Source organism: Ursus maritimus, unplaced genomic scaffold (assembly GCF_017311325.1).
Source record: "Ursus maritimus isolate PB19 unplaced genomic scaffold, ASM1731132v1 scaffold_10, whole genome shotgun sequence".
Classification (NCBI taxonomy): Eukaryota; Metazoa; Chordata; class Mammalia; order Carnivora; family Ursidae; genus Ursus; species Ursus maritimus.
Window position 1 is genome coordinate 16,421,243 of NW_024423344.1, and position 11,530 is coordinate 16,432,772.

Below are 11,530 nucleotides of genomic sequence, written 5' to 3' on the forward strand. Positions count from 1 at the left end.
GACTTTAAAAACTTTGTGGGATCAAACCACTAATACCTTACAAAATACGGTAAGAAAATAGATTTGAAAAATAAAAGATATCTTATGTCAATAAATACACAAAAAAGTAAAATATCATATACATTATATATGTATTATATATGCATCAGGGCTACCTTAGGGCAGCATATGAAGAACATATTTATGGGTGGACTGAACTTGTGTATAATATACACAAACTAGCTGTGAAACACATCCTAAGATGATAGATTGTTAGTATTCTTTGTTATGGAATCTATTTTTTTTTAAAGATTTTATTTATTTGAGAGAGAGAGAGAGAAAGAGCAAGCATGAGCAGGGGGGAAGGGCAAAGGGAGAAACAGATGCCCTACTGATCAGGGAGCCAGATCCTGAGATCATGACCTGAGCCGAAGGCAGATGCTTAACTGACTGAGCCGCCCAGGTGCCCCTGGAATCTAAATTAGTTTAAATTAATTACTGAATAAAAAAATATGGAATGTCACTAAAATGTGGGAAATGTGGATATATCCAAATACTATTTAATGTTATTTGAGGGATCTGACACTTAGCAAAATTATGCCTGTCAATATTGAATTGACTGGTCTTTTGTGCAAAATATGGCTCTATGAGTGTGTATTTCACATGGAAATAAACTATACATCAACTCTTAACTCATGGTCCATTTGAGTGAATTCACTGTTTCTTTTTTTTCTTTCTTTTTTTTTTTTAAAGATCTTATTTATTTATTTGACAGAGAGAGACAGCCAGCGAGAGAGGGAACACGAGCAGGAGGAGTGGGAGAGGAAGAAGCAGGCTCCTAGTGGAGAAGCCGATGTGGGGCTCGATCCCAGAACGCAGGGATCACGCCCTGAGCCGAAGGCAGACGCTTAACGACTGCGCCACCCAGGTGCCCCGAATTCATTGTTTCTTAAGTATAAATATATGTATGCTTTGATATGGGAGAATACAGCTTGTGATATCATTTAACAGTAGGAATTTAGGTAAGATAAATACAAATGTAGACAAAATTTTCATCACTTATTCTTTAGGATAAACCCACTAATAAGTTTCTGTAATTTTTAAAAAATCATATCCATTAGAATACAGGTGACAAAGCAGAATAGAAGTTTTATTTAACATCTAGACAAAAGCCAAAAAAACCCCCAAAAACCCAAAACCCCCAAAGACAAAACAAAACAAAACAAAACAAAAAACAAAACAAAACACCAAAGGATTATTTCAAAGATACATGTTAAGGGTGAACTGGAGAAACCCTTTGGCTTTCAATCTTGTTTAAGCCACTTTATTATTTTTAAAGAAGGTTCTTTAATGACTGCTACTCTCCACTGTACCAATGATGGCCTTCACTTCACTGTCAAACTTGTTGAAAAAGCAATCTATGTTGGCACCTCCCATTCTTACCCATTCAATCCCACCCTCACTGCTTGGATGGCTCACCCTTATGTGCTTCATTTCCCCAAGGCTTGGTTTCCGGTTGTCCTTTTTCTCTATACCTCCTTCCTTGCCAACTTAACAGGTTAAATTACGCCTGATGCATGTGAATTACTCATTCACAGTCTACCAGGCTATTCTGGATACCACTACTTGGTATCTCAAACTTACTATGGCTCAAACTCAATTAAAGATACTGTCTTTTAAACCAGCCCCTCCTTCAGTGTTTTATATAAATGACATCCTCCTTCTTTCAGTCACCCAAGGCAATAAATTATTCTTCTCCCTGATCACCTGATACAATTCTACCTTATTTTTAATTCCCCCCATCTGTCCTCTCCTCTTCTGCTGCTGTGTCACCATCATGATCCAAATAACAATTCCTTGTACCTTGCTTACACTACTGCACTGGCTGCTGTCACTCTGTCAACAGTGAAACTCTGAAAGTCCCTAGCCTAAAAGTTTAGGATGTGAACCCATCTACTCCTCTGATCTTATCCCTATAAAGTCAACCCACATGTACCACTAGCAGTTCCTCATTGTGACACTNTTTCATACCTTTGGTCATGTCCCTCCTCTGCAAGCTCCCTGGCCTAACTTTTGCCTGGAAAGTTCCTAGTCCACCTTGAAGATTCAGTGCAGAATTTACCTCCTATGGGAAGTCTTTGCTGCTGCTCCTTCCAGATGAAAGGTGGTGCCAATATTTTGCATATACTTCTAATAGAGTGTTTACAGCACTATTAAATTATGATATCCTTAAAGATAGGATGGTTGTCTTTTTTAAAAAAAATTACTTATTTTAGAGAGAGAGAGAGAGAGCACACACACTCAAGTGGGGACAGGGGCAGAGGGAGCAATCTTCAAGCAGACTTCCCACTGAGCATGGAGCCTCCATGCAGGGCTTGACATGGGTCTCAATCCCAGACCCATGAGATCACAACCTGAGCCAAAACCAAGAGTCGGACACTCAACCCATTGAGCCACCTAGGTGCCCCTGGCTATCTTTCATCTCAGTATCTCTAATAAAGTAGTAGGCATATAGGAGGCACTCAACTGTTGGCTGAATAAGTAAGTGAATGGATGGATTTAAAGGCCACCATGATATTGTATCAATCCTATTTTTTTTCCTTCTTTTTGCATGTCCTATGACCCAGTCAGAGCAAACTCACTGCTCCCAGTACATATTCTAAGAGTTTCTGACTTCTGTCTTTTCTTATTTTGCTGAACTGGCATGCTCTTCTCTCAACTTTTCACACAATCAGAGAGGTTAGGTTAAGAGTATGGATTTCAGAGTACTAACCTAATCTAAATCTTCATTCTACCTATTAGTAACTATGTGACTTTGAGTTAGTTACTTTACCTACCTATGAGTCACTTCCCTCATCTCTATAATTGAAATAATAGGACCTAATTCATGAGACAACATGAGGAGGATTAAACGTGATAATTATGCTGAAGTGGTTAATTTATTCAAAATAACCAATCAAGTGGAATAACCAAGTGGAAGCCAGTGTTCACCACTGTTGGAAGTTGGTTTTGGTGACATCTCCTCTGTCAAGCCTGCTTGACATGTGCCCGAGACTGCTAGTTACCTATTCAGTATCTATTCTTTCCTTCTTTTTTACTAATGGATCTCTGATTAGGTCAGGAATGAAAATGTTAGAAGAAACATTTCTCAGCTTTCCTTGGAAATAGGGGTGGCTTTGTGACACTGTTCTGGCCAATGAGAATTAAGTAAGTCATTGGGTGGGGCTTCTGGGAAAGCTCCCTAAAAGGGGGCAAACCAGCCAGTATATATCTTCTGCCTTTATCCTTCTCCTTCCTGTCTGGAATGTAGATGTAATGGCTAGTGCTCCAGGAGTCACCTTGTGTGCATGAGGAAAAGGGACTGAAAAGTTAGGAGGCAGGGTTTCTGATGAGACCATGTTCAACAAGGTCTGGGCTACCTATATATAGACTTCTCTTCATGGGGGCAGCAAAATAAAATAAACCTTTAAATCATTTAAGGCACTCCTTATATTTTCTTCCATATATCTATCTTGACTTGTGGTCCTTCTTCAGAGTACCTTGACTCTGAAAGTAACCTATTCCTTTTGGAATTTCTATAGCACTTCATATGTACCTTTCATAAGTACAATCATCTTTTCTAGCAGACTGCAAATTTCATCAGGATAGACCCACATCAGATTTTATAAACTGCAAAAAAATCATTTAAACTTATTATCCAGTAACTGTATCAAAGACGTACATGGTAACATTTTAAACTTTGATTAAGATACGCATATTCTCCTGAGTTACCCAGTGTGTCATAGATATGGGCATGACTTTTAAGATATGATCACATTATATATACAAAATTATATGAAGTTCTTATTAAAGCTAATTACCACTAACCTGAAATGGTGGTATTCAACTAGCTAGCTGCAGAATACAAATATACTATAGTCTGCAAAACAAGTCATTAAAAAAAAGTTTATATTTTAGATAAAAATGTCAAAACTATGTATTACCATCCTAATAGCGCCGCCTTTCCCACGATTCTTCACCAGCGTTATCACTCGTACCTTGTCACTTCCATATTTCTGGCAATATTTAAAAGCTACCTGTCAAATTATATAAAAGTCAGAATAATATTAACTTGGATTCCAAGACAGTAACATAAACTGGGTTTCTGAGTCAATAGCATATTTAGTCAATATTAAATTAGTCAATATTTAACTGAGTTAAATGGCAGTATTTAAGTACTGCTATTCTAGTTGCCTTCTTCTTGTGACTACATTATGCTCACTGTGCATTTTAGTGGCCCAGAGTTGTTGAATTCCTGGTGCCAAGAACCAATAATGACCCACTAGGTCGAAGTCACAATTCACTTTCCTGCAGAGGTACCAACAGAACAGGCAGCGGCTCTCTCTTATTCTGACTCCTTTATTTACGCTAAAGAGCTGCTAGAGAAAATAAAATCCATGCACTGATTGACTGGTACACACTTGTGATTGTGACCCCCCTCCTTACTGCTTAACGACTTATCTACTTGTCAGCAACTGATCTTACTCCTCAGAGAAGTTGTTCGTATCCTGGACCATTTTCCCCAAATCTTTTCACTCAACTGCCATTACTGTTTTTTTTTTTTTTTTTTTTTTAAGGATTAATTATTTTGAGGGAGAGAGAGTGTGTGTGAGCAGGGGGAGGGTCAGAGGGAGAGGGGGCACAAACTTCCCACTTAGTGTGTATTCTCATGTGGGGTTCCATCTCACGACCCTGAGATTAAGACCTGAGCTGAAACCAAGAGTCGGATGCTTAACCCACAGAGCCAACCAGGCGCTCTTGCCATTACTTTTTGATTTATAATCAAAGCCATGAAATGGTGATCTGTATTCACTGTGTACATCTCTTCATCAAGCCACTGGAGCATGGTCCATACCCTCTGCTTTTCCACATTGCTTTTCTAGCTTATCTCTCTTCATCAACAGCACCTTCTTTCTCTCTTTTTTATTTTTTATTTTATTTTTGATGTAGGCTCCATGCCCAGTGTGGAGCCCAACTCGGGGCTTGAACTCACAACCCTGAGACCAAGACCTGAACTGAGATTAAGAGTTAGACACTTGGGGCGCCTGGGTGGCACAGTCGTTAAACGTCTGCCTTCGGCTCAGGGCGTGATCCTGGCGTTCTGGGATCGAGCCCCACATCAGGTTCCTCTGCTAGGAGCCTGCTTCTTCCTCTCCCACTCCCCCTGCTTGTGTTCCCTCTCTCGCTGGCTGTCTCTCTGTCAAATAAATAAATTTTAAAAAATCTTTAAAAAAAAAAAAAAAGAGTTAGACACTTAACCAACTGAGCTACCCAGGCGGCCCCACTTTCTTTTTTAAAGTAGGCTCCATGCTCAATTTCAAAATCAAGAGTCGCATCCTTGACTGACTGAGCCAGCCAGGCACCCCAATACCCTCTCCTTTTGACCCTCATTTCCACAGGGAGTGTAAAGTTATTCTCACTCCTGGCAGACCAGCTTTTACTTTTTCTAGCAGCTCGGTAGCTATAGGTCTAAGAATGTAGGGATGTTGAGGGGACAATACTCTAAGACACTTGTTACCTCCCATGGGTAAATCTGAATGGAGGTACGCCAAAGGACATAGCTGATACCCAATGCCAGAGATGAAGGCATCTTTCTATTTGCATGGTTGCTTTAGAAATTGTAAGGCAAGGTGGAACATAAAGAAAGAAAAATTGTACTTAGGAAAAAGGAACCATATATTGGTAGGCAAAGAAGGCTCCCAGTGGCCATGGTGAATTGCGTATGTTTTCTCCCAACTTGGTGATCTTCAAAGTTTCCCTGGTCTTATGGAGTGGTGGAACAGCAGGTATATTTTCTAGCTTCCCATAGATGAAATCTCTCTGTCTTTCTGACTACCCATACCGTAACAATAGAGAGTGCTGGCACAGCTTTAGCATTCTCTGATGAATAAAAATTGGAAATAAGACTTCACATCTGCTAAATTATTCTATTTTTTCTACCTATTGGCAATGCTAAAAACAAGTTTATTTACCTTTGAAGTCTGGTCTTTGCTGCCATCATCAACTACTATCACTTCGTAAGTGAACGTAGGATCCTGCTTCTGTAAGAAACAAAAATAAAAGACCACAATTTGGCATAAATGTCATCAAGAATTCTGACAAAATCGCAAGGAGTTTAAATAACAACTGTTTTAGTGTGATACACATAAACATGAATATAAGTAAGTATACAAACCACATAAAGTAAAAAGGCCAAGAACCAAAAGGAGGAAAGACGCTGGACAGGAGCAGAAGGCAAACACGGAATGTCCGTGAGTCTCCCCCTCCCCACCTGGGCAGCCCGCCCCGCACCAAGACGCCCTGCACCAAATCAGTGGGAGCAGCCAGGTGCTTGTGGCGCTGAGCACTTCTGAGAGACGCTACAAATGTGGATGAGAAAAACATCTGTGAGGCTGCAGGTTAGAACATGTAATTCTAACCTGGATACACGATTTCTTAGCCTTATGACCTTTTGGCCTGTTTCCTCATTAAAAAAAAACATCCAAAACAAAAAAAGAAAACAAAACAAACAAAACAATTCCTAGTCCATGTGTCCATGTGGTTCTTATGAGTACATGTAATAGGAGAGATGGAAGCCTCATACATAATAAAGGCTCCATTCCCTCTTTTATTTTTTTCTTTTTTAAAGATTTTATTTTTAAGTAATCTCTACACCCAACATGGGGCTTGAGCTCACAACCCCAAGATTAAGAGTCACAGGCTCCACTGACTGAGCCAGCCAGGTGCCCCTTTCTCCCTCTTTTCTTTCAACTTAAGTTTTGAATGTGGCTTCTCTCTCTTAATGAATCTTCTATCTTCCTTTTACATGTAAAATCTAAAACCAAAGTAAATCAAAACAAGGAATCTTCTAAAAAAAAGAGCCAGCCACAAAGCTCATTTGTTTCCTTAAACTCTCCAAGGAGATTCCAACAACGGCTGAGGATACAAAACAAAGACATATATTAGTTTTCTTTTCCTTATGTGGGGAAAGAAGAGAAAATAAATGAGGGGAACTCCTCTGAATAATAAAGAAAAACAACAATCAGTCCACTCTCATTATAAGTCTTTTTCAAATAAATGTCTTTAAAAAAAAATCACAACAGTAAAAACAGCACCGTGTGGCCACACAAAGTCTGCAGACGTTCTCAGTTTTAAATATATCATCAGGCAAGAAGATGAAAAGTGGGCGGGAGGGAACATAAGAAACTTCAGCTTTCTGTTTGTTCTGGGTTCATCCACCTGCTTCTGGAGGCAGGGAGCCATGTGCTGGGCTTGCTTGCAAACACCTAACGGCAGGCAGCAAGCTGAGCACGGGAGGCCCGGGGACCTTGATGGCCCGGGGACCTTGATGGCCCAGGCATGGCTGGCGCTGCCTCTCACAGTGGATCTAGCCTGTGATCTACAAGTTGGTGATCTAGTCTAGTTTTAATTAGAGACATCATATTGAAAGAGAAAACATGATACCTGTCTCTCTTCTAGATAGTCCAGAGCTTCATCCATCATTACAGGCACTTAAAGAAAAAAAAAATGTATGAAAAATTGCTTTTGAAAACGACTTACCAAGCCCCTAAACATGCAGTTTACATATGGAAAAAGTCTGAATACCTAACAGGCCCCTCTGGGACTCTCCTCCAGTGGCCCTTCCCATCTGGAAGGTCTGTTTTCTGTTCACGTCTAGCTTGTTGCTTCTCTAGAACACTTCAGTCCTATGACTTCATAATGCCGACCCTAACCTTTAGAGCTAGTATTTGTTTCCCCTCTTATGAACTACAACTACCAACCAGGCACTCACCACAGCCCACATCTATTAACATTCTGGAGAAGACAGGAAAGTCCACACTTTAAATTTCCTTTTCTTCCCAATGACCCTTACCCAAAAAATGAAATCGGGCTTACACCGTTTTTCTTCATTGTATGAAGGCACGACAACAGAGAGCCGTTTCGTAGGTGAGTCCCATATGCTGGGCAATGTTTCCTTCTGTCCTCTGGCATTTAAGAAGAACTTCTCTTCTTCATGTTGATGGATGTGTGGCATTTTTGTAGCAGTTATAAATGCAACAAAGGAAATCTAAAAGTAGGTATGTTAACAAGAAATTATGCTATGTTGACAATTTTTTAGATTTGTTATGTAAGAATACATCATTTACATGATTTTTTTTTGGTGGAATATTTACTTTTAGTTTTTAGTCCATTAACAGTGGTTTGGACATGACAACAAAATTCAAATCCCTTACTTATGAACTTATTACTGTCCTTTTTTTCACTAGTAAGGAACTAATGATTTAGGAGTCTCCCTGTCTCTTCCCACCTGTCATCCCCAGGCCTCTACCATCCCAGATCTAATAGGGAATAGTCACTAAAGAAGTGCAATCTATTCTAAGATGTCCTGAACCCCCAATGCCTGGCAAACACACAGTGAGGTCGCATTCCTACTTGGAGCCTATACGTGACAGAGGATAAGTTCACAGTGCAGGTGAAATGTATGAAGTGAGGACGACCTCCCCTCTAGGACCAGACTGACCCAGGGTATGACGGGAAGACCCCTCTATCCCCACAGTAGGGACCGGTAATGCTTAAGAATATATTCTTGACACATCCCAGATTTGAATTCAGAATACAATATTTTTTGAAGTAAAGTATCAACTTGTAGGCTTTAGCACCATGCACTACTAACATTAGATAGCTCCCTTCCATATTTATTTGGGAACTAGCTTTGGAAATAACCATCCTTTATAACATTGTTTCTATTGGTACACTTTCTGCTTTTAAAATAGTCAATTCATAAATTTTTGGAATGCTACTCATCTTTAGTGTGGTGACCATTTATAATATTCCATTGGGTACCTACTGAAATTGAATTTGCTATGATTAGTAGGAGCATGGAGGCAGTATCCTGACTACTGGGTACGAGTTCCTACTCTGCACCCCAGTGTTCAGTTTGTGATTTCTAAATTTAGTTTCCTACTAAAAGGAATCAGTGCTCTTTGTAAGATGCCAGAGAATCATTGCATTATTTTGAAAACTTGCCTTTTATCTTACCTTTTATATATGAAAGATATTTCAGAGTAATTGAATAGCTGAGAATGAATTTTTTTCATTACAGAATTCCAGGTAATACATGAAAAAGGAATGATACAATTAGAATATTGCACTTTGCAACCCCCAAAGAAATAATGGATTTAGGTTGACAAACTGTATAACTGGTGAGTCAGGCTAACAAAACTCCTAAACTCCTGGATCCACCTTAACACCAAAGAAAATCAGATATTACAAGCCTTCTGATATCATACAAGAGGAAGTATTCAGCATCAGTCACATATTTTGATTAAAAAACTCAAACATGCATTTGATTAAGTCTCTAAATGTTACTACCAGTTTATCGGAAATTCAGGGGACAGAGTAAGATGTTTGAAGTCACCAAGGGGATGCAATAAATAAAATCCAGATTGTGAGAAATTCTACAGGACAAATTACCACTTATTAAAGACAAGGGAAAAAACAAAACAAAACAAAAAAAGGAGGACAAATTGTTACAGATTAAGATCAATAGAGTGCTAATGGTGTGAATACTTAATCGAACAAATGACTATACTAAAACATACATGAGGCATCTGAACTGACGGGACGTTTGAAATCCCTGAATAATGGTTAAATTTTTTTAAAAATCCATTATAACTTTACTATGGTTATATTTTAAAAAGGTGGGGATTTGGAGATAAATGTTGAAGGTTTACAGATAAAGTGTTATGTCGTGGATTTGCTTCAAAATAATTCAGAAAGGAGGTGGGGTGAGGAAGAGTATGTATGGAAAGTGGATATATATGAAACTAGTTTTTTTTTTTCTTTTTGTTTTTTTATAATGATTTCCTGTTCTGGCATTTTAAACAAATGAAGTTCCACAAGCTGTGTGACATTTTCATACATAAGCTCTTCTCTCCAATCTCAGTCTCCTCATCAGATGAAGCTAATGATGGTAACATTTATGTCAGCATTGTTTTGAAGATCACAAGAGATAACCCCTGTTAAACACTGAATACAACACCCAGCATATTGTAAGTCCTCTGTAAGTGGTAGCTCTTATAATCACTTCAAGCTAGTGGGATCAAATACTCGCAGTACACCCTCCTAAGGCACGCATTTAACTCTGTGCAACAGATAGATTCACCAAGCAGATTCAGTCTAGGATTCTGTCAAAATTCTGCCCCACCAAAAACCTGACTTGCTCAAAAACCTGAAATCTTCCTATACCATTAAGGGAGAGAGAGAGAGGACTCCTTTCTCACCCAGACACAAATCACCTAAGAAGTCAGGACACACTGCTTTTTCTCTATTAAATTGTTTCTACACTCTGAGTTTGCAAACCTGGCAAGATGGAAGAATGGCCTTCCTAGCAGTGCTATACAGGGGGCGAATCTGAGTGTCCAGGAAGCTGAAACCTCTCCATGTAGGAACTGGATGGTAGTCTATTCCAAATCACATGTGAGAAAACTCACTTGGCAAATTGTCTATTACTAATGGATCAGCAAGTGTTTACAATGTTTGTTTCCAAGTAATGGCAAAGAAAACCCAAATTTGAATTCTATTCAAATTAGTACTGCCTCGTTTAGAGGCAGCGAATATAGGGTGTTTAATTTTGGGTTATAAGGACTCCCAGACATATGGTAACACTAGGCCTGTGTGTCTTGGTCTTACAGTGTCCGTACTGGTCTTCTTGCCCCACTGATCTATTCCGATCTGCAATACATGGCTCTCGTCAATGCTGTCACCACCTTCTATTTGCTTAACCACATCAGGAAAAGGATGAATCTAGGGAGCACACACATCCTGGGGGCTCAAGACCTTCCCGGGTGGAGCCAGAACTGCATAAGCTGCAGATCCGGGAGGAAGTCTTGAGAGGTCGGGACTGAAAGGGCGGGTGGACAGAGATCGGGGGGACCAAGAGACGAGTGGAGACTGGGTGAGCAGGTCCCACAGTGAACAAAAGTACAAGGGTCTGGGCACAGAGGGAGGTAAAGCTCCAAAATAAAAATAAAGAAGGGAAGAAAGGGGGTGTGAAATACTAGGAGAGGAAATCCTGGGGTCAAGGCTTGGGGGAAGCGTGGTGAAAAGGGACACGTCGAAGAGTGGCTATGCAGAGAAGAGGATGCGTGGCCGCCGAGTCTCCAAGAGAGCAGGGAACCTAGACCCGCGTCGGTCCCCCAACCCTCTCCTCACCAGTATCAGGGCTGCGGCCGCCAGCGCCACGCCGAGCACCGCCAGCTGCAGCAGGAGCGAACTCATCCTCCATACCCAGGTCGCCGCCTGCCCTACCCAGCACCTACACACACGCGGAAGCGCGGCCGCGCAGCCCCGCCTCCCGCCGGCAGAGGGGCCGCGCCAGCCGGGCCCCGCCGCCCACAGCGCCCCTCGCGGCAAGGAGACGAACACGCAGTTCTTGGAAGCGCGGCTCCGCGGGTAGGCCGGCGCTGTGTTCCTCTGTAGGGTTGACAGAATCGGCAAGTTAAATACAGAATGTCCCCTTAAATTGAATTTC

At 40.6% G+C, this 11,530-nt stretch overlaps 1 protein-coding gene across 2 annotated transcripts in view; it reads right to left on the reverse strand.

The window, feature by feature from the left end:
- The window catches only part of ALG5 (ALG5 dolichyl-phosphate beta-glucosyltransferase), a 38,445-nt gene extending 27,078 nt beyond the window's left edge, over positions 1-11,367 (reverse strand). Inside the window, exons 1-5 of one of the 2 annotated variants that reach the window (XM_040622154.1) lie at positions 11,212-11,367; positions 7,894-8,065; positions 7,462-7,508; positions 5,991-6,059; positions 3,963-4,055 (exon numbers count right to left, since the gene is read on the reverse strand). In XM_040622154.1, the coding sequence (XP_040478088.1) occupies positions 3,963-4,055; positions 5,991-6,059; positions 7,462-7,508; positions 7,894-8,065; positions 11,212-11,277 (447 nt within the window). In that variant the 5' untranslated portion in view covers positions 11,278-11,367. Of the gene's footprint in view, positions 1-3,962; positions 4,056-5,990; positions 6,060-7,461; positions 7,509-7,893; positions 8,066-11,211 lie in introns of those variants that run through there. The other variant, XM_040622159.1, reaches the window with a different exon arrangement.
- Positions 11,368-11,530: the final 163 nt, after the last annotated feature.